Source organism: Ovis canadensis, chromosome 17, assembly GCF_042477335.2.
Source record: "Ovis canadensis isolate MfBH-ARS-UI-01 breed Bighorn chromosome 17, ARS-UI_OviCan_v2, whole genome shotgun sequence".
In the NCBI taxonomy this organism is placed as follows: domain Eukaryota; kingdom Metazoa; phylum Chordata; class Mammalia; order Artiodactyla; family Bovidae; genus Ovis; species Ovis canadensis.
Window position 1 is genome coordinate 29,746,179 of NC_091261.1, and position 23,574 is coordinate 29,769,752.

At 38.2% G+C, this 23,574-nt stretch overlaps 1 protein-coding gene across 3 annotated transcripts in view; it reads left to right on the plus strand.

Annotated features, from left to right (window-relative positions):
• SLC7A11 (solute carrier family 7 member 11) overlaps positions 1-23,574 on the plus strand; it is a 278,446-nt gene that overhangs the window by 50,591 nt on the left and 204,281 nt on the right. For all 3 annotated transcript variants that reach the window (XM_069557090.1, XM_069557092.1, XM_069557091.1), the window contains exons 7-10: positions 18,106-18,229; positions 20,143-20,246; positions 20,991-21,087; positions 22,844-22,993. In XM_069557090.1, the coding sequence (XP_069413191.1) occupies positions 18,106-18,229; positions 20,143-20,246; positions 20,991-21,087; positions 22,844-22,993 (475 nt within the window). The remainder of the gene's footprint in view (positions 1-18,105; positions 18,230-20,142; positions 20,247-20,990; positions 21,088-22,843; positions 22,994-23,574) is intronic.

Genomic DNA, 23,574 nt, shown 5'->3' on the forward strand with positions numbered 1-23,574 from the left:
GTCTATGGCAAAACAATCAAATATTTTATAATATGTGAAAAAGTAAAGCTTGTAATGTAATCATGTACCATAAAATGAGAAAGAGACTAATGATTATAATGCATGATATTTTAAACTGAGTTGTTTCCAGAACCTGGTAGGTTACCTATCACACTGAGCTTTTTATAGGCATCTGCTGTCCCATTCATCTAAAGCGTCTCTCCTTTTGGCCTTTCATGATGTCATTTTTTCTTCTTTTCCAATATTGTACAGTCAAGGTCATGCATTCAATGATAGATTGCATATAATAATATCTCTAAAGGGCTAAATTGTTTCAATTTTCATGTTACCTCTGTGTAAAAATATTTCTCTACCCATTTACCTTCTTCCATTCACACATTGGCATTGTTGTGGCCCAGTTAAACTCACTGTCACAACTAACAACACATTGAACTTGACCTTGAAAAAATAAACCACTTGATCTTGAAAAAATAAACCACAAAGGCTTGGGGTGTTAGAACCAGAAGGAAAGTAGCCATGAAATTTTCCAACCCTTTCCTTATAAAGATAAAACAGTTGAAGTCAGTTGTTGGATTGGTGGATTAATTTGCTTATATTTAGGAGTTACAGTCTTGATCCTTTTCCAGTCCTCTTTCTAAAAACGTAATGATGTTTGAATTGGCGAAGGCAAAGGCACCACACTCCAGTACTCTTGCCTGGAAACTCCCATGGATGGAGGAGCCTGGTGGGCTGCAGTCCATGGGGTCGCTAAGAGTCGGACACGACTGAAGCGACTTAGCAGCAGCAGCAGCAATGATGTTTGAATACAAATCTGAGAGAGATGGATAGAGCAAGATTGTAGCCTTGAAATTGTTAACAGTTACAGGGAGAATATAATCATTAGGAATCACCTGTATGTCATTTGAGAAGAGAACAAAACTGCTTTTCAAAAATATTCACATTTACCTATATTCGACTTTCTAAAACTGTTATTCACACACTTAATGAAAGAAGTCCCAGGCTACTTGAATTAAGTATCCTCTTACAGGTCATTTATTGAAGGTCTTTTAGTTACAAAATCAAAACAGTGGTGGATTCATGTCAATGTATGGCAAAACCAATACAGTATTGTAAAGTAAAATAAAGTAAAAATAAAATTAAAAAAATAAAAAAAAATAAAAAACAGAAACTTGATGATTGCTTCTGCTGCTAAGTCACTTCAGTCGTGTCCAACTCTGTGCGACCCCATAGATGGCAGCATAGGAAATATTAAAATATTAGGCTATTATAAGGAAATGGTTAGGTTTTTAAAAACTTTTCTCTAACTAATCTTTAGAGATAGACTAGTTCTTGAAAGAGTTCTGAAGTCTCTCTGAGGGGCAATATTTAATTTCCCTGCATTGATATTGTCAAACAGACAAAATCTCACTTCCTTTATTCTAGCCTGAGGCAGGCAAAAGAGAAATTGATAAAGAAGACACGATTAATTTTTTTTTCTTCTTTGAGCCAGGAAATGACAAAAGAAATGAATGAGATAGATAGCAAAAGGAGGTCATGATTCTAAAAGGCTGTTTTCTAGCTGCTCGGAGTCTGATAGAGGAAAGGTTAAATGTATTTTAAATGTATGTATTTAGCTACTGGTCCTCATAATGCCATGTGATCTTGCCAGGGAGAGGGGATCCAGTGGCAAAGATGGGGGCAGAATGGAGCTGCAAATTAAACTTGGTGATATCTCTGTCTGGGCCATGAAACTGTCTTTCTGCCAAGCCACAACCTGAACTCTGAACTGCAGCAAGGGAGAGAGCTTCTGCTTGAATATGTAGGTGCTTTCAAACTGTCAAAGTTATGGTGCAACTCTGTGACTAATCAGAGCGGCAGTTTTCTGTTCTCTGAAAGATAGTGCTGATTCAGTTCCTACTGTTGTTATTTCTTTTTTTCAATTAATTTTTATTGGAGCATAGTTGCCATTTCTATAGCAACTCCTCCCAGAAGACCCTCACCTCTCAATCTGGCCTCCGCAACTCCACATGGCTACTCCAGGGGCACCCAGGAACACAAGATACCCAGTATCTCATTCTCATAATTCTCCTAACACACCTCGTTTATTCCATTCTTAACTGGCTAGGACACAAATTCCCATATGTAGTTGTGGTCAAATGATTTAGTCAAGAGATAGAACAGAAAATTTCTTTTTATGTCTTCTGTACTCTACCAGGAAATGTCAAAGTAAAACTTTATGATTTTCATAGTATTTTCAATAACAGTCTATAGTCTCTCTCCTTTTATCTTAAATAATAGTGATCATTTTAGAATATCAAAAATATGTAGAAGGAAATTAAAGTCAGCTATCATCTCATGACTAGATCAAACGTAAGTACTCCTTGTTATTGATAGTTTTTTTTCCCCCATTTGTGTGTGTATTTGTGCCATGCATGTATTAGTAGAGATAAATATAGAGAGGCACTTTTTTCATAACCTTGGCATTTTACTATGTATTTACTTGTTTGCTTATATATTGGCAGTTTCTCCTGAGTCATTCATTGCTGCATCTGCAGCAGTTTGAAGACACTGTGAAGTCTTCTCTGCCATCTAGATTTGCTGTTTGTCAAGCTTAACTCTTTTGTTCATCTCGATCTATCTCACTTTTTAAATTTCATGTCATTTCACTATTTTCCTAGATCTTTAAAATCTAATACCATTTTTAATGGTGGTATAATATTTTACTGGATAGGTGCATCAGTGTGTACTCTTTCTTTTAGGCATTGAAAATGTTCCCAGTTTTTCTTAGTCTAATAATGTTGTTTTTATGTATTGAATATATAAATCTTTGTACATAGTCAATGATTTTCTTAGGAAGATTGATTAAAGAGCCTTTTACTATGTCAAAGGCAATGAAAATTTAAAAGGCCTCTTTTTGCATTACCAAGTTGCTTCCCAAAATGGGTACATATATCAATTTTCTTTCCTAATAGTGATAATTAAGAACACTTAATCAGCATTGTATCATTATTTATAAAAAATCTTTGTTAAATGAAAAGCAAAAAGTAAACCTCCTTAAGTTCCAGTTTCACACAAGATGCTTAATACTTCTTCCTTGTCAGGTAGCTGTGTGGATGCCACTTGGGGGCATGGATAGTCATGATTCAACAGAATTCTTTGTATATCATGGGCACTGATTCTTTATATCCTTTTTTTTTTTTGTAAACATTTCATGAATTTTTCATATAAATAAATTTTTCTTTATGATTCAACTTATAGAACTTTGAATTTAAATATAGTAACTAATAAGTAAAATGTTTAAATATCTATTACATTTAACTGTGGGGCTTCCCATCTGGCACTAATGGTAAAGAACCTGCCTGCCAATGCAGGAGACACAGGAGATGCTGGCTAGATCCCTGGGTTGGAAAGATCCTCTTGAAGAGGAAATGGTAGCCCACTCCAGTATTCTTGTCTGGAGAATCCCATGGACAGAGGAGCCTGGTGGGCTACAGTCCATGGGGTCTCAAAGAATCAGACATGACTAAAGTGACTTAGCAGCAGCAGCACGTTTAAATGTAACCATTAAAAATTTTTTTGTGTACATTGCTTTTATATCATAACTGTTTCTATATCCTAGATCATTTAAATCTCATTCATGTTTTGTTTGTTTTCCTTGATTTTTTTCCATTGAACATTTTGTCTTATCTGGAATGGATTTCTTCGAGTGTGATCCATCCAACGTATCCATCTATCCTTGATTTTTCCCCAATATTCCAATATCCCATCATTTCTTGAACAGTCATATTACCTTTAGCTTATGATATTTACTTAGTTTATAACATTTACTACAGTTATCTTATTATATATTAAGCTTCTATGTCATGTACTAGATTGTATTTCAAGGTAATCTATTCTGTTTCACTTATCTCCTCTATTGATATATCAACAAATTAATATGCAATTTTTATTATTAAAAGTTTTAATGCTTTTTTAATTGAGAGGAAAAGGAGGCCTTAATCAGTATTCTTTTTCTCTAAATAAATCAGCATTGGTATAACATATTTGTATTAAGACAGTTTCTACTCTTAGCTTTCCATGCATAGGAAGAGAATCCATGCAGTACTTTGAAATTTAAAACTCATGGCTTTTCAAGTTATTTTGGTAATAGTATCTCATGATATAACTTGCACTATATAAAGATATTTTCTGCATATATGCATAGAGAACAAAATGGCAACCCACTCCAGTATTCTTGCCTGGAGCATCCCATGGACAGAGGAGCCTGGTGAGTGACAGTCCATAGGGTTGCAAAGAGTTGAATACGAGTGACTAAGCATGCACACATCGCATATATGACAAAATTCTTTATAGTCTAGAAATTTCTTTTGCTGTGTACTATGGTTAATTGTTGGCGTATTCTTTTTATTCTATTAGATTTTTAAAATGCTAATTAAAATAACCTACAGGTTATCATCCAATAATATTAGTCTTAATCTTTTCCCCTTTAGCCTTTCTTTTTTTAACACCTGATCTCTACTGATAAAGCACCTTTTGTAATGATTGTCTCTGTTCGGAAATATTTTTAAACAAAATGCCAAATGCCAGAATATCAATAGAAATTTCAGTGGAAGCATGCACAAGTTGTTTCTTTATGATGCTTGTAGTTGTTGAATCAACCGTGTAAGGGATTAAACATGAAAGAATGTAATTATTATGTATGTATCCAACTAGTTCAATTTATACTCCTGAGAAATAATTTTTTGCCACACAGAATATAAACATGGCAATATACACAATTCCTAAGCAACATATATTAGAAATAATAAGTTTTCCCCTTGACATCTTTCTTATCATTGAACTAAACACCTGTGGGAAAATACTCGAATCATGTTTTAATGTATCTCTTAGACACTTACTACTTTTCGTACAAAATGAGAATGCAGTATTGAATTATGTCATTTCTAGCACTTATTTTCTCGTGGTGGTTCCAACTCATTTGGTACAGTTCCAAATGTATGCATAGAAATCAACTCAAGACACAATTGTGTTGCTCTCTCAATTCAATAGTCAATCAAGAAGCTCAGTGCTTTGACCGGGAGTGAGTCAGCTGCTATCACGTATTTGGAAGTGAGCCTTCCTTGTGCCTTTTCCCTTCCTCAGTGATATCTTTTCAGTCTGTGATCCCTTTCCATTGGCTGCTGCCTCTAGATTGCGAGCCCTGATCCCTGCCACGGTTTGGACACTCTGTTTGTTTGTACTGCTATTTCTCTGCCGATGGTTGCCAGCTGACAGTGCCATGCTGTGTTCGTGTTTTATGGGGAAACATTCATGTGTGGCTGCTGTGTTTGATATTAAATCTGAGATGAACTTCAGGAAACCTCCTGCTTTTTATTAAAAATGATTTTGGCTAGGGGCTGTGTTATCCTGTTCATAAATCAGGTGTTCACAGAGATTTAATAATTTAGAATTCACATGAGGTTTGGGTGGAATAAACATTCCTTTTTTCGTTAAAGCTGCCTCTTAACATTTTTTTCCTTTTTCCTCTTCATTGCTTCCATTTATTTATTTTTTTAAAGTCTTCTTTTGGGAGGTTTGTACAGATTTATCTCATAGCTGTGAAAATAATATAAAAGGAAGAGTCAAAACGATAGCTTAGTTTGCTGGAAGTAATTTAAATTTGCTAAGTTTTTTGAGTCTTTCCATCACAGTTATAAACACACTTCTAAGTTTTTTAATCCCATTATACATCCAAAGTAGTTATCTTCTCTTCTTGCTTTAATGAACTATTTCTTTTAGAACATGTCCAAAAATAACAGGTTGATAAAAAGCAAATAAACAAATAAATAATAGAGGCCAAATAGTCCAGGAAGTCTTTCCACATGTGATTACAAAGTTTGTAAAAAGCAGAATTATCCTTGACAGTGACAGAGTCCTGACAGCTCCTCATGAAAATATTTGCACTAGAATTTTAGAGCAAATGCTTGCAGGACACTTGATGTGCTCAGGTGAAAGTCCTTAATTTCCCTGTTGAATTTGGTAAATGTGTTTATACAAGGATATTTGCAAAGACAGTTGGAGTTAAAAATGTTTTGTTTTCCTCACATTGAAAATAGTAGGGAATGAGGAGTACAGGTGTTGTGGGGCATACTCTGAAATGGAGAGGAGGTTTCTCTAAGGAGAGATTTCAATCCGAGCCTGACTGACTGGGGCATCATGTGAAGAATGGGAGATGGGGAGCTCCATGTCTTATCCTATTCAAATTTTGGATTCCATAAGATAATGAATTTTTTGTTGTAGTTTATATCTTTATCACTTCACTTATGACAAATGTCTAGCATAAATAAGATATTTGACAAACAGTGGTAAAATGAATGAACTTTTTTATAAGCAACTCTGATAGATCAAATGACAATATCCTTAATAATGTTATTACAAATGTCCTCCTAAGATTCATATAATTTTTTAAAATATATTTGCAATAACATTTTGATGAAAGCTAAAGGCATGAAATATAAATGTCTTTGATAATATTGTCCATTTAATGTGGCATCCAGAGGTCTGACCTGATCTATAAACACTGTCTTAGAATTTGGAGAATGGACAGACCACTTAGCCTTTAAATGCTTTTCTGTAATGGTCAGCCAGGCTGATATAATATAGGTAGTTGTAAAGTACTTTGGGTACCTCATGAGAAGAGTTGACTCATTGGAAAAGACTCTGATGCTGGGAGGGATTGGGGGCAGGAGGAGAAGGGGGCGACCGAGGATGAGATGGCTGGATGGCATCATGGACTCAATGGACGTGAGTCTGAGTGAATTCCAGGGGTTGGTGATGGACAGGGAGGCCTGGCGTGCTGCAATTCATGGGGTCGCAAAGAGTCGGACACGACTGAGCGACTGAACTGAACTGAACTGAACTGAATGTGCTGGTATTCCTGATTGAGGATAGAATCATAATCTCAAGACCCAGAAGAAGAGTTTGAAAGTCAGTATCCTATTTTTTTCTTTAAATGACAAAGCAAGGCAAAAGCAGGCATTTCCTTAGGCTGCTCTGATATACGAGCAAGGGCTCAGCTGAGTATTCAAAGGATTCTGTTAAACAGTCTTTACAAATCAGCTTTATTTGCTAAAGTGATCAAATGATGATCTTCCAAGTGAAATGGACACTGCATTTCATTAATTCAGCACCCTCTTTAAGGAGGAAGTTTAAGCCTGGAGAGGTCCAATGATCTTCTAGGTCCCTGCAAATGACTGGAACATGACTTGAACCAGCCTTCAGATTGAAGTCCAGAGAATTTTTCATAATTCTATGAAATCAAGTTAAAACAAACATCAAAGGCAAAACTTCAGAGAAAAGGTTTTGCATAAAGAAAGTTTACACTTGCGATGGTATATGTACATTTTTTTTCTTTTCTTGGTTATAGGAATTCGAGGATAGGACTAAGGGAGACTACGTAAGAGAAGGGAAATTACAGGGTGGGTGAATGAGGGAACCATTTCTCTTTCTGAGGCAGGTGGCCCCTCAGCCATTGCATGTTGTGTTGGACTTTGTAATACAGTGTATCCCTAAGAAGAGAGCTTGCCTGTGAATCCTTGCAATCTAAGAAAAGGCATTAGCAAATACAAGATAAAGCACAAAAGCTTATTTTTCAAAAGGTTTAACTTTTGAGCTGAAAGATAAAAGATGACGATATCCATTTCTACTGGGAATACAAGTCTTGGTAAAGAAAAAGCCCAAGGAGAGCAGAGAGGAGCTTGCAGGAAGTTCTGCCATTCTGGGGGCCTTTGTGACCTTTGCAGGGAGCTGTCAACTGTTCCACGCAGGAGTCTTCATCATCACTTTCTTAATAATGACATATCATCTCTCTTAACTGGCAAGGTGCTTAACCTCTCAGCTCTTTTCCTTCTCATCTTCACCGTTCTCTGTGGCTCCATTAAGCTGCTGCGTCATGTTCTCTGGAGCCTGGCCTTGTGAATTTACCATTTTGATTAAAGTTAAGATATAACTATTAGCTCCCCTATCAACTTTATACCTTTCCTGCTAAGACTGTTTCCCTTAATTACCTATACGTAGGGTTTGTGGCAGTGAAAAATTATTTTAACGTTTAGGATCAAATATATCCATATATGCAATCATTTATAGATAGGCAATTTATGAAACCAATTCATGTACCTTTAATAGGAAGCCAGTATTGAGTCCAAAAATTATCTAAAGACATGATTTGACTTGTAGCATCTGGAAGAATGATGTTAAAACTATTCAAAAGCACTGGATCACTTCAGTTGTATATCAATACATAGAACAAGTAAAAGAGGACTGATCTGGTTGAAGTGAGTGAGAATAGGTTCGCCTACTTACCTATTAGTTAGTATGTCTATGCATGTATGTATGCTAAGTTGCTTTAGTAGTGTCCAACACAATGAGGGGAGAAGGCAATGGCATCCCACTCCAGTACTCTTGCCTGGAGAATCCCATGGACAGAGGAGCCTGGTGGGCTACAGTCCATGGTGTCTCAAAGAGTCAGACATGACTGAGTTACTTCACTTTCACTTTTCACTTTCATGCATTGGAGAAGGAAATGGCAACCCACTCCGGTGTTCTTGCCTGGAGAATCCCAGGGACAGAGGAGTCTGGTGGGCTGCAGTCTATGGGGTCACACAGAGTAGAACACGACTGATGTGGCTTAGCAGCAGCAGCAGACGCTATGAGATTCTATGGACTGTAGCCCTCCAGGCTCCTCTGTTCATGGGATTCTCCAGGCAAGAACACTGGAGTGGGTTGCTGTACCCTCCTCCAAGGGATCTTCCCAACTGAGGGATCAAACCTCCATCTCTTATGTCTCTTGCATCATTAGCTGAATTCTTTACCACGAGGGCCACCTGGGAAGCCCAGTCCTACCAGTGACTGCCTTCTATTCTGATTCCCAGAGCCCCCAACTGGAAAGCCAGTTATCAAAGTAAAATGATTGCAAATAATTAGACTTGTCATTGCTGATCACAAATGTTGAAGGCAGTTTTTGGTGGTAGAAGCAGTAGCTCATTTGTTGTGGTTCATTGTCTCCGTGTTTACCTTCCATTTCTTATCATTGCAGCTGGTCAGAAATGTGGCTGGATTTGATTTATGGGTTTATAGTAGGAGAAATGTTATCAGTTCCTTCTGAGACTCATGTTAATGGCCTGAGGGAATTTTGACTCTTAATTCCCACTTACTATGCCAAAGTGGGTATATTTATTTTACATCACCTTGTTCTTAGTGTAAGAGTATATTTATTAAACATTGCATTATCTTATTATGTGTCCTTGGTCAAAAAAAAGCAATTATACTTTGATCTTTGTTGGATTGGTAGCAATTTTCAGAAGTGCAGGGGATATTATATTTCAAAAGAATGAACAATGGGGTCTATGTTTGCTCTGTTTCTAGGAAGTTGGAATAATAATAGAATTTTCAGTATTCTAACTTTTCAAATGTTTTAATTTATTCTCGTCATGTGGGATGTTATTTTAAAGACTTTATGTCATATACTAGTCTCTTACAAAACAAAAAATGTAAGATAACAATTAATGAGGACCCATTTTGTCTCATATAAATTAATTCACTGAGATCTACAAAAAGTCTTGACAGAATGAAATCCTTCATTCCCTTATTAGTTAGGGTAATGCTAGCTGCTTTAACAAATGAGCCACAGATTTTCAGTGGCTTTAAACAATCAAAAGTTTAATTTTTAAATCATGTAACAGTCCACTGTTGGTATCCCTGGCTGAGGGTGGATTTTATTCCACATATTGATTCTGTGGCCCAGATTCCTTCTTCCACATTGTAGTTTCGCCTCTATATAGATCCTCTGCAACTAGGGAAGTAGGGGTGGGGTGCAAGGGTGGACAAGGCAGCCTACTTCTTAACCACCTTGGCCTGCATCAGTCACATCAATCAACATGGGTGAATGAGCCGCACTCCCACCTAGATACTGGAGAGTCTGGGAAATGTCTAGGTAGCTGCTTCTCAGGAATAACTGATACTTTGGAAAGAAGAACACAGAATTGTGATGAGTAGTTCATTTTCTCAGCCATGTGTATCTGAGCCCTTCCCTGATAGCTCAGTTGGTAAAGAAGCCGCCTGCATTGTAGGAGATCCCAGTTAGATTACTGGGTTGGGAAGATCCACAGGAGAGGGGATAGGCTATGTACTCCAGTATTCTTGGGTTTCCCTTGTTGCTCAGCTGATAAAGAATCTGCCTGCAGTGCAGGAGACCTGGGTTTGATCCCTGGGTTGGGAAGATCCCCTGGAGAATGGAAAGGCTACCCACTCCAGTATTTTGGCCTGGAGTCGGACACGATGGAGCAACTCTCACTTTAACTTTATGCATCTGAGTCTCAGGAACTTGGTTATTTTGAAAATATGGTTTGCATCACCTTAGAGTACTTTACATAAAATCCCAAGGAAAATATAATGTTTTTAAAAGTATACTGTAAAAACAATATAACAAAAATAAGAATTGAACATTAGTGTGAAATGCAATTTATTGTTATTAAAATATTTTATCTTCTGATTTATTACTTTCTAACATTTTATCAAAAACCAATTTTGTTTCTATTTTTGTGCACTTAAACTTGCCTACTAATATCTCTACATTCATCCATGATAAATATGGATAACTGTAATACATCTGGAAGATACACTCTAAATCTTGAGAAAATGAGAAAAAATGAGATGCAGACAATGCAAATTTTTTGTTCATATGAAATTCAAGCAAATGAAAATTTACTCTCAAGCTATTTACATTTTGCTGAATAATTTTATTTAGGCATGAATTTATTCTAATAGTGGGATATAAAAAATCAAGTGTTGTTAGGGCTGAAAATGCTTATACTAATGCTTCTGATTGCTTATTACCCTCTGTTTCTGAATTATAAGTTTCCACTTTAGTTCATTTTTCTGAGTGGTTTTGCTGCACTTTTCTCTCTCTTTCATGTATCTGTGTACGTTTTTCCTTGAGCCTCCTTCAGCCTGCAGTCTTTTAATCCGTTTCTGTTCATTTCTTACATCTCCCTACAGGTTTCTCTCTGTCTTCTTTTTGTTTATGGAGTTCTTCATCTGTGCACAATGGAAAATGGTGAGATTTAGATTAGATATCAGTGGTATTGAAATTTACAGCGTCTCAGTGAAAATACCCATAACTTTGCCAGAGTGCAGTTAAGAAGCAGAGGGCAGGTGTTTAATCCTTGAAGTCAGTGAGATCACTGTGTCCCTTTATGTGACAATCTGCTTGTCACATCACTGTGTTCAGCCTTGGCCCAGAAATTGCCATTAAGTTAGAATGTGAACTGTGGACCTCTAAGAATGTTTAGAAATAGGTTTATTGAAGATATTCTTCCTCTTGCTCCATTTTCTCCTTTCAGTGACAACCCTTACCTTCTTCCCAACTACTTGCTGTGTCTCCTCAAGTGCAGTTCTCATATAGTGTTATTAACAGTCCAGTTCCCACTCACGGTGTATGATAGAGATATGATAGCAGTAAATGACAATAAGACAAAATCACCGGAAACATATAAAGCAATTCATCAGATTCCAGTCATCTGTAATCTAACTGTTTCAAGTCTGGAAAACAATCCAAGAACTCTTCTTTGTAATACAGTCCCTGCTGGAAACATCAGCAATCACATAGCCAGATATTACATTTCCATTCTACAGGGCATCTCTGGAGAGTTTGAGATGAACAAGAATCAAGGAAATTATGTAAAAATGTATGAAAGAAGAATCACATGAATGAAAAATATAGATTTTCTTTGATATATGCTATCATTTATCTTTTGGTTTGTAACATATTTGGAGTGAGATAAAATTAACAGCAGTGATAATAAAATAAACAATAATTCTTCAAAATTAAATTGGTGGATCAAAAAGGGATTAGTAAGACTTGCTTAAGTTACTTCTGGGTCAGATCTAGAGAAAGGCTTTCCAGGTCCACTCAGGGTCCTTATAAAGAAAATGGGAAATATGTATGATTCTAAAATAAGTACTCAGAAGCAAAAAAAGCATTTATAATATTAAATATTTTGTATTGACATCAGTCATGCTTTTTTTTTCAGTTATACAGAAACAGTTTACTAAAAATTTTAAAATTCTGTGAAACATCCTATTTTCCTTTTTATTTGTATCTCATATTAAGAAGTTTGCTGTTTTCATGCCCTTCCTTTTTTATTTTTATTTTTTAAATGTTTATTTGGAGATAATTGCTTTACAATACTGTGTTGGTATCTGCCATACAACAATGTGAATCAGCTCTAAGTATGCCTGTGTCCCTTCCCTCTTGAGTTTCCCTTCCATCCCCCAACCCCATCCCACACTATAGGTTGTTACAACACCAGGTTGAGCTCCCTGTGTTATGTAGCAACACTTTGCTTCCCACTGAGTGGAAAGTGCTTAGCTCCTCAGTCCTATGCGACTCTTTGTAACCCCATGGACTGTAGCCAGGCTCCTCTCTCCATGGGATTCTCCAGACATGAATACTGAAGTGGGTTGCCATTTCCTTCTCCAGAGGATCTTCTCCACCCAGGGGTCGGATCTGTGTCTCCTGTGTTCCCTGCATGCAGACTGAGTCTTTACCCACCAAGCCATTGGGGAAGCCCCAGCTTCCCACTAGTCACCTATTTTGCTTATGCTAATGTTCTTGCCCTTCTTAATTTCTCTTTTTTCCCCTCCCTGCTTCCTCCTGAATGCCAAATACTTGCATTAAAATATTAATGATTTTTAAGTTAAAAAAATGTAAAGAATCAAGCACTTCTATTAGAAGATTCCGGTATACACAAGAGTAGGTTTTAGCAGAACTGTCATCATGCCCAGTTCCATAGCTCAATGACAATTTTAGATGCCTGGGGACCAATGAGTTTTGTGGTCCCCAGTGGGTATATCCACAGAGGAATATATGAAACTTACTTTCATTCAGATAAATCTCGGAAGATTTTATGCCAGTTATAAAACAGCTTTAGAAATATCCAGAAATTCAAGTGATTACAGAATTACTCAGATGTCTGAATATCAGAAATCTTTGTGACCTTCAGATTCCTCAGCTCTGAAGAATCAAGCTAGACTTGTTAAGGCTGTTTTCATGGCAGGAGTCTTTTTAGCCAATATGAAGCTGGAAACAATGATCATTTTTGATGCTCAGTCATATAGATGCAAAGTGTATTGAAAATGCATCCCAAATGCACTTTGCATCCCTGCAGCATTTGTGATGATTAAGTGCATAGTAAAATATACTTGGCTTACAATGTGTCACATGGTAACATCTGAAGATATCAGCCTTCTGATCTTTGTATTATAAATGGAGTATGTGTTTGTCAGCATGTAAGAATCCTAGGAACTTTGTACCTAGAGTTCAGGAAGGCACAAAACAGACATGTTATCCTGGATGAGATAAATTCCATGAATGTGGAACTTAGCATTGGAAGATCAAGGTTCAAGATCCAGCTCTCACGCTTAGTACTTTTGTGACCTTGACCTGTCAAGTCACATAACCTCTCTGAGCCTGGGTTCCCTTGTTTGAAAATACAAACAAGGGAAAATTGTTTGAAAATTGCCTCCTGTTTCAGTGAGTTTTAGATTTTGTCATTTGTTCATATTCTATTTTATTTCACAAAGGATATGAAATGCCATGTGTGTGTTTGGAGATAAAATGTATTTTCCAGCACTTTGTAGATTATACAGATATAATCTACCTGCCATTCCTATTGGGATTATTTAAATTTCTGAGGAAGTCTGCCTCTAGAATGAGAGTGCTTCTAAGCAGATGTTCCAGAGACCTCCATTTAATAATTTCTGATAAAATAAACATTTATCCATGTGTTACATAGACTGGTTACAGATGCCAATTTAAAATAAGCCTACAACAAAAGACTATCCAAGACCTTTTAATTGGAGATTATTTTCAATTAATAAAAATATCAGATTCTCACTTAATTCTTCCCATTAATACATAAGTGAAAAGACTATATCCATCTGTCTGTCGATCTGTGTATAGTCTGTTGTTTATGGTTGTTATTTAGTTTCTAAGTCTTGTCTGACTCTTTGCAACCCCATGGACTGTAGCCCACCAGGCTCCCAGTCCATAGGAATCTCCAGGCAAGAATACCGGAGTGGGTTGCCATATCTTCCTCAGGGTATCTTCCTGATCCAGGGATCAAACCCCTGTCTCCTGCATTGGCAGGCAGATTCTTTACCACTGCCATACCTGGGAAGCCAGGTATATAGATAGATAGATATGACAAAAATGTTCTTAAGGATTAAGTCTCTTTTCCCAGTACTATCTTTCTAATACTTAGTATCTTGCTAATCATTAAAAAAATGCACAAACATTTGAGAGAGTATAAGTAATAGGTGCAAATCATTTTCATTCAGCTTAAAGACAATGCTTTTGTTGCATTACAATTGTGCACACCTCACAGTAACACAGGGGCTTTGAAATATCAGTGGCCTACCAGGTCCCTTGATTCCTTTTGTTATCACATGCCATTTGCCTTAATCTTGGGTACTAACTGTGCTTATCTGCCCTCTGCATCTAAAGCCTCCAGAAAGATTGCTTCTGCATGGCCTAAGAGCTTTTATCAGCTCACCCAGTGGCTCTTAGGCTTTGCTGCTTGAAATCCAGGAGTTACGCACATGGTGCCAAGCCCTTCTGAACAAATGAACTGTTCTCCTCTGTAAATGATCGCTGTTTATGCCAAGGCAGCCACAACCTCCTCTCCTTCCCTTTATGAAAGTGAAATGGAACCTTAAGGACAGATGCCACTGGCTATCTGGCCTCATCCTCTCCAATTCTCATGGCTTAATTTTACCTCAAGAGGAATTACTGGGCTTATTGTGAATTGCTGCAAGGTTAGACCCTTTTCCTCTTTTATCCTATAGTTTAAACTCCTTTGACTTTTTCCCCTCTCTGGTATCTATACAGTGTATTTGGCTGATAGTAAAACTGTTAATAATCTATTTCAAATTATCTGATGTGTATGCTTACTTTTCCTCCTTTTCTTTAAGAGTTGTCTAGGGAAGTTTATTCAGTGAGCTTTTGTCGTTTTAAAATTAAGGAGGAACCAGTATTTCCTAAATATTGAGACTTTTGAAAACATTTCCTTGACATTATAGTTCACGTAAGACAGAAACACTGAAGTATAGCTCTTAAGAACTATAATGTTTCATGATTTATGAAAATCCTGGAATAAGTCTTTTCCTGGAGTCAGACACAACTGAAGCGGCTTAGCAGCAGTAGCAGCAGCGGCAGCAGCATACTACATGAAACTGCATTTTCAGGGAATACATGAAGAATACAGCCATGATGAGAGCTTTCCAATGAACATTATACATATTCAGTAGTTATGATTTCTCTGAAAATTGAGTTTGAAGACCCACATCCATGAGAAAGAGTATTCTTTAGTGGTTTTGAGGGCTTTGACTTCAAGGTAGGCTAAATCTGTGGCTGAATTCTGAGGTTCTACTTATCAGCTGTGTATTCTGAACAGTTCTTTAAACTAAGACTTCATTTGCTCATATATAAAGTGGTGATGGTGCTCCTAAATCACAGAATTTTCCGAGGATAAAATGAGACAAATATGTAAAGTAGGGGGTACATAGCAGAGTTGCTGCTGTTGTTTTTGTTATTGACAAGTTGAGGAAGGAAAAAAAGAAAGGGAAACTAACCTGGAAACTTCAGTTTTTTTTTTTAAGATCCCTTCTGCTGGAGTCAGTTTAGAAATCCCCCCTCAGAAAAAATGGTAATCTCTGGGCAGGAAACAGGGAAGTTGCCTTGGGTGGCTAGGTTCTCTGCTGGGAGTGAGAGTGAATTTGCTCAGCCGTGTCCGACTCTTTGCGACACCATGGACTGTAGTAGCTTACCAGGCTCCTCCATCCATGGGATTTTCCAGGCAAGAATACTGGAGTGGGTTGCCATTTCCTTCTCCAGAAGATCTTCCCGACCCAGGGATTGAACCCAGGTCTCCCGCATTGTAGGTAGGTGCTTTACCCTCTGAGCCACCAGGGAAGTCCTGCCTCTGCTGGGAGAGCCACCATCAAATTTCAGACTCACTTCTTTCTGCTCTGTGGCAGCATCATGTGACTGACAGTACTACCTCTCCTGGACAGGTTAGGTGCCTTCACTGCACTGAACAATAAATCATTTCACTTTTTATTAGCAGAGCCTTCGTATTTCTTAATCCTCTTGCGAGGAATCTCTAGAGAGTCTCTCCCTCTCTGCTTCCCTCCTCCACAGAAAGAACTCAGAACCCCATTTGGGATGTTATAGAAGCTTAGGGATTCAAATTTACAGGAATACAGTGAGTGGTTGAAAAGCGGCCTATTCACCTTCTTGCTTAGCTGCTTCCGCCTTTGCATTGATCTGCCACCTCTCTTTCAAAGAAACAGGCATCCTTGTGTGCTAAGTCACTTCAGTTGCGTCCAGCTCTTGGTGACCCCAGGGACTGTAGCCTGCCTGGCTCCTCTTACACGGGATTCTCCAGGCAAGATTACTGGAGTGGGTTGCCATGCCCTCCTCCAGGGGATCTTCCCCACCCTAGGATCAAACCCATATTTCTTATATCTCCTGTATTGGAAGGCAGGTTCTTTACCACTAGTGCCACCAGGGAAGCACCCAAAGAAACAGGATTCATCTTTAATCTGCCCTATGCCATTTACCCCTCTGTTTTGTATTGGCCCAGTGATTTCCTTTGCTTACACTTAGCATTTATCAATTACAATGAGCAATGAGTGTTATGGTGTGAACAGCAAATTCCATAGGACCCTCTTCATACTGGGGAAGGGGAACATCTGCTCCTTTCCTGTTAGGATGCCAGAATTTTAGAGGTCATTGTGTTTCCCCATCGAGGCTTAAGGCTTTGGGGATCAGTGGAAGTGTCAGACTCCAAGCACCATAATGAATGGCAGTTGCTGACTGGCTGGCTTTGCCTGTTCTCAACAGGGGATATTCAGCATAATGAGCTGGGACTTCGTGTGCTCAACACACCCAGCTTGGGGAGTGAGGCAGGCTGTGCCTTTTTTTCCTTCCTGTTTTCAGAACTGTATTTTCATCTTGGAAGAAATTATATGGAGGTCTTCATTAGTGGCATCCAGCAGGGTTAAGGCTCCATGAGGGCTGATAAGTTCTATGGCTGGAAAAAAACCCATCAGCCTTTGTGCAGGGAGCTGAAGGTTTAAGTTGCTTGAACCGGAAAGAGTCTGAAGAGGTGATTATGTTAAGCAAGTAATGTGTATCGGTAACATGGAATCAAATTATTAGGGTCAGTAACTTCCTGGCTCTCCAAGTGCATTAAATGAAGACATAACATGGCATTTGTGCCGGATACTTCATGATGCCGCGTGGTGTCAGTGCTGTCCGGTCGTCTGTACTTCACAGCGTGTCGCCTCTAATTTCATGGGATCGTCTGTGCTACAGCTTTAATAGATGCTCATGATCTTGAGCTTCCTTTGAACTCACAGCAGGGCAGTGCAAAACCATTATTGGAAGCACTTTTAGGCTTTTTGTGTTATGTACAAAATTATTATTGCCATCATTTAGAAAGGTAGATATATCCTGTTCCCATGCTTCCAACACTGTACACTAATTTGATGGTAAGGAGAATTACTGAAGGGGAAAACACTGAACGCAAAAGACCTTTTTGGAAACTAGTTTTAGAAAGGTTGTCAAGCCAAGTGAATTAGTATTTGAAAGGCATTTGAAAAGCCAGTGGATCTCAAAGTGTGGTACCCTGGCCAGCAGCACTAGAATCACCCAGGGAGGTGTTACAGATGCAAATCCTCCTGAATCAGAAATTCTTGAGGTGGGCTCAACAATCTGTGTTCTAACAAACCCTCCAGGTAGATGCGTGCTCCAGTGTGGGAAACACTGCTCTAAGATCTATGCAGTGAAAGAATGGGACAGACCCATGTGTTCTGGGGCAGAGCAGTAGACACCACAAATGTAGTATCTCCCCTCGTGGACCTCATTAAATTACAAAGGACTATGTGGAACTTCACCCAGCTGAACAGAGCCTGTAATTATCCATACCGTTTCTTTCTTGCTTTGAATGAGCCTGCTATTTTCTTTGGTCTCAGAGAAGTGGCTAACAAGAGATGACTAATAAGCAACTCCTGTGTGCATTTCAGAACCATCCCCCTTGCAATATGTATATCCATGACCGTCGTCACTGTTGGCTACGTGCTAACAAACGTGGCCTACTTCACAACCATTAGTGCCGAGGAACTGATGCTTTCAAATGCAGTGGCCGTGGTAAGTCTAAGCTGGGCTAATGCCAGTTTGAATTTAGGCTAATGAATTGATGCAGTTTTATAGTTGTTCCCTCCAGTGGAAAGTGTTTTGGTAATTTAGTAATTTTTTTGAACTGAATGATAATGAATATTTTAAAAATTTAGGACATACCTTAGCATATTCCATTTAACTAAGCTACAGCTATAGCTACAGCCGTAGCTGTTGATACAACTACAATCCTATACGATTTCTGTTTTATTAATTTCATGTAAAATATGTCCACATATGCCAGCTTGAAAACACATTTCCACACACACACATTGAATAGAAGGCATTATTCTTCCAATGTGTCTTTAAGTACAGGTGGGCAGTTACTGAATTTAAATGAATTCATTTGGGGGATATGCAAATTGCAATTTATTCTGTACTCTTCCCTGTTTAGACACTTTTTAAATGCTAACTTAAAATCTTTCTCCCACAGTATCACTTTAGAATTTCCAAGTAGACCATATGCATCTGTTTTTTTTCCCCTAGTATATATATCTTTTTGAATACTAGCTCCTAGGATATTATTAATTTGGGGGAATAGAGTTATTCAAAGTTAAACAGATGTCATTTTTATTGTACTTCTCAGAATATCACAGAAGCTAATGTGTATTTTAACTCCTGAAGAAGTGGATACTTATAATTTCACAGCATTTTCCAAAATTTATTTGACTTCAAGACCATCTTTTGCTTCCAGAGGTCATGTTATGGGACTGCTCTTCTGTGACACAGACTTTTTGGTATAAAAACTTAGCTAGTAAGAGAGCACTCATTCATGACCTTGTAACAATGAAGGGTGGAAAAAAAGAACTTTCCGCCACTAGATGTCAGTTCCTTTTAAAATAGTCACTATTACCTCATAATAATCATCTGCAGGGAACATCCACAGGGAACAAATTATCCCATTTCGTGAACCTATGTATGAGTTCACTGTATTGAAGAAGACTTTGCCCACTGCTGTAACTTCTACCAGACAACCAAATGCACAGAGCTTTCTGATGTCAGGTCGTCATCTCATCTTACTAGACAAAGGGCAGCACTTAGTCTCTGAGCGTAATGTGGTCCATTAATTACATAGCGCCAGTTGCTCAAGGACAAGTAAAGAATCCCACATCTTTTTTTTAAATATATCTTTCATGAAAATTTGCAGTCTTGCGCATGCCATAGAATAAAAGGAAATGTCATAAACTTCGTTCCTCCTTTATATTTTCTGTGACTTGATTTCCTCAGACTTGTACTGGTATTCTAACCTTTTAATAAGAAACTACAGAAGGAATTGGCAGATACCTGAGAGGGTGGGATTGACTTGATAAACAGAGATGCAGCTGATGTGATTTTTCTGGGGCAAAAGATTTTCAGAATGGTTCTTATCTATGATACACATATTAAGTCATCACTTATTTCTCATCACACTTCTAAGTCATAAAACTAGGATTGGTATATGGAATAAGTATCTGCAACACTCCTCAGTCTGCCTTTTTACTTCACTGTAAATATGTGGCTTTCCCGACTAAAGAGAAGGTATCATACAGAAGGATTTCTGTCTCCAAAAGGAGAAATTCTGAACTGAGCTTTTTTTTTTTTACTTCCCAGAGTCAGAGACAATAGATATCATAGTTGATAGATTTGATAAATGGATCACTGCTTTTTGAAGGTAGAGGAAATGTGCTTGTTTAGACTGTTGTCCATAGTTTTGTAGCAAGCAAGGCTTACCTGCCTTTGATTATTATCCTAAGAGGTTAGTCTGACCCTAACCCAAAAGAAGGATTGTAAAACACACACGTATCACCAGGTGAACAGAGAGCCATGGAGCGAGTTTGGCCTAAACTGTTTCATTTTATTCTACTTTCTGGCAAAGCATTAATTTGCTCCCTTCTGCCTTTCACTAGACCTTTTCTGAGCGGCTCCTGGGAAATTTCTCATTAGCAGTTCCGATCTTTGTTGCCCTCTCCTGCTTTGGCTCCATGAATGGTGGTGTGTTTGCTGTCTCCAGGTGAGTGAGTTCAAGCCTTTCTAGAAAGGCATTTCTGTTTTTGAGATGGGATGTGATAAGGGTAAGTTTAAGAAGAAAAGAAATAGTGCCTCCAAACCTGCTGTTTTTAAAGTGACGCGCGAGATTGAAGTCTTCCTCAGCACGTCCTACTCTGTCCATTAGAGGGCACTGCTTGTCTGCTCATAGCCTTCTCTGAAGCCAGGCATCGAGGGTTTTTTTTTTGTTTGTTTTGTTTTGGATGTATGTCTGTAACAACAGTATTTTATATCTAGTAATAAAATCTTTGGTTTCTCTAAAGAAAAGATGACAAGAAAAAAAAGTAAAGCAATAGACACAAGAAATCACCATCCCACCATCTGCATCCCTTTTGTTTTGTTTCATCTAGAAATTCCTTTTGATTTAATATGATGAAAACCCAATCAGATAAATATGAATATTTGGTGTGTGTGTGTATGTTGTTTGACAGCACACAGGTAATAATAGGAACCTAGAACTAAATTCCCTACCAGCTATGTATATGGGGGCACAGCTGTACTGAGTCGGATGTTGCTATTATTTCTCCTCAAGGAATCATATTTTGGCAGATATTTATAAAAATCAAAATTTGATTTCTCGTAATGTACTCTACTTTAAAAAGCAAAACCTAAGTAATCACCATTTGGTGAAAAGAAGGTGCAAGTTTTCTCTTAGATTTCTGGATTTTCCCCCTTGGAAGTGATCAATTATACATTTTTCTCCCATCAGGTTATTCTATGTTGCATCCCGGGAGGGTCACCTTCCAGAAATCCTCTCCATGATTCACATCCGGAAGCACACTCCTCTGCCAGCTGTTATTGTTTTGGTAATGCATATTAACATGTGTATCTAGATATAGCCTCAAAGGACAGGTTAGTAAGGAGGATTTCTTTCTGTTCTCATTCATCTCTAAATTGGCTCTCTTTGTATCATGGAAAGAAGCAGGATGCTTTTCATTGCTTCCCTTTATCTAGTATGCTGTGCTGTGCTTAGTTGCTCAGGTGTATCCAACTCTTTGTGACCCCATGGACTGTAGCCCTCCAGGCTCCTCTGTTCATGGGGATTCTCCAGGCAAGAATACAGGAGTGGGTTCCATGCCCTTCTCCAGGGGATCTTCCCAACCCAGGGACTGAACCTAGGTCTCCCACATTGTAGGCGGATTCTTTACCATGTGAGCCATCAGGGAAGCCCAAGAACACTGGAGTGGGTAGCCTATCCCTTCTCCAGGGGATCTTCCCAACCCAGGAATGGAACCGGGGTCTCCTGCATTACAGGCAGATTCTTTATCAGTTCTGATGCATGTCTGATGCTTTGGAGCAATAACCAAATCACTTCTCTTTCAACTTTGTAAAAATTTGTGAAATGGAAGGGAAATGATTACCTGGGCTTTTGCAAATGACTTAGAGCCTTCGCAGAAAATGGTTTAGAGTAAAAAGTCCTAATTCTACTTATTGAAAGTGGAGCTAAAAGCTACAGTCCCCAAATATCCAGATGTCTCATCAGAGGCCCCATATGATGAAACACATACAAATTTATAGAAAACGTCAGTGAAATCCTAGACACTGAAGTGATTCTGTGCTTAAAAGTGAGACTTTTGAGGGCAGCCTAAAGGGAAAAAATAAAAGCACCACAATTTAAACTGGAGCTGTAGGATTCTTTATGCAGAGAAAAAAGTATTTGCAAATGTGGGATACAGAAGACTATGTAAGGTGTGCAAGTCTTCAAATCCTCATTGGCAATGTTATATTCCTTTTTATTTACTATTTTGTAACATTTTTCTCCGATGGAATCTGCTGTCAGGACCACCATAGAATGCATTGAAACATCTTCCCCCCCCCACCCCCCCCCCATGAGTTTCATTTGTTTCAAAATGTCTCCTTGAAATTTCTTTGTCAAGTATGTTTACTCTGTGTGGCATCTGGAAGTTTACGTCACTTTGGAAACAGAATGTATTTATTTGGCGAAGAGGATTTTTCCCCTTTAAGCTTCCGCTATCAGTCATGCCGTCCTTGGTATGTGCAGCTGGAGAGACTTGCTATGCTGATCTCTGCGCTTCATTCTTTTCTGTGGTCTTGAGGGTCATACGTGGCAGGCACATGGGGAAAGGAAGTGTGGGGAAAGAAAAGTCATGTTTTGCATTCAGGAGACCACGCAGTCACCTAGAAGTGGCTGTCTTTCCTGTATGTGCATAGCCAGGGGCTCACCAGACACCATTCACAGAGCTTTCTGTAAATTTTTGTATTGGATACACTTTTAATTTTCATTGTTAGTTATTAACCATCTCTGCCCTCTGGATCTTTAAATTTTGAGTTATTGAGTGTCCTGTGTTTTACTCTTGGAAAACACATTCTCTTAATGAAAAACAACAAAAAATAACACATCCATGTATGTGTGTATGTAGGAGTAAAGAGTAAGATATAGCTAGGAGGGTAGTTGAGTATAGATTTTAATCACGATCCTAGTTAACCTGTGAAAATAGTCATTTGGAAAATACAATAATATTGTATAGTGATGTCATTGCTTATTATCATGTTTGTTCCCTTTTAACTCACTGAGTGTGATTTTTTTCTTCCTTCCCCCAGCACCCTTTGACAATGATAATGCTCTTCTCTGGAGACCTCTACAGTCTTCTGAATTTCCTCAGTTTTGCCAGGTGGCTTTTTATTGGGCTGGCAGTTGCTGGGCTGATTTATCTTCGATACAAACGCCCAGATATGCATCGTCCTTTCAAGGTAACCTCAGCAATCTTCATGGGTTTACATAAATCTTCCTCCTAATATCTGGTCCTCTCTTTGTCATAACTTGATGATGAGAAGCTTGGGCAGAGGGCAGAATCCTCTAAAATAAAACGTTTAACTCTTGCCGGTAATGCCTTCATATGGGATTTATTTTAGTTTGGAAAAAATGGTTGATTAGCTTGTTTGTGATGTACAGAGCTTTGTATGTCGCACTTTTGAAAAGGAGTATTAATATTAAATGGTCGTTACACTGATTTTTCATTAATGTGCCTAATGATCTGATACATTCAAAGTATAGACTACTCTTTTATGCTGAATAGTTGTGGACAATCATGCTGAGAAAGAGTGAGGCAGATACATATGAAATCATCACTAATTAATACTCTAAAAAGGAATTATTGTTATTTAAGAACTAAATCATGTCTGACTCTTTGTGATCCCATGGACTGTAGCCTGCCAGGCTCCTCTGTCCATGGGATTTTCCAGGCAAGAATACTGGAGTGGGATACCATTTCCTTCTCCAGAGGGTCTTCAAAAACCAGGGATCAAAACTATTTCTCTTGCATCTCCTGCAT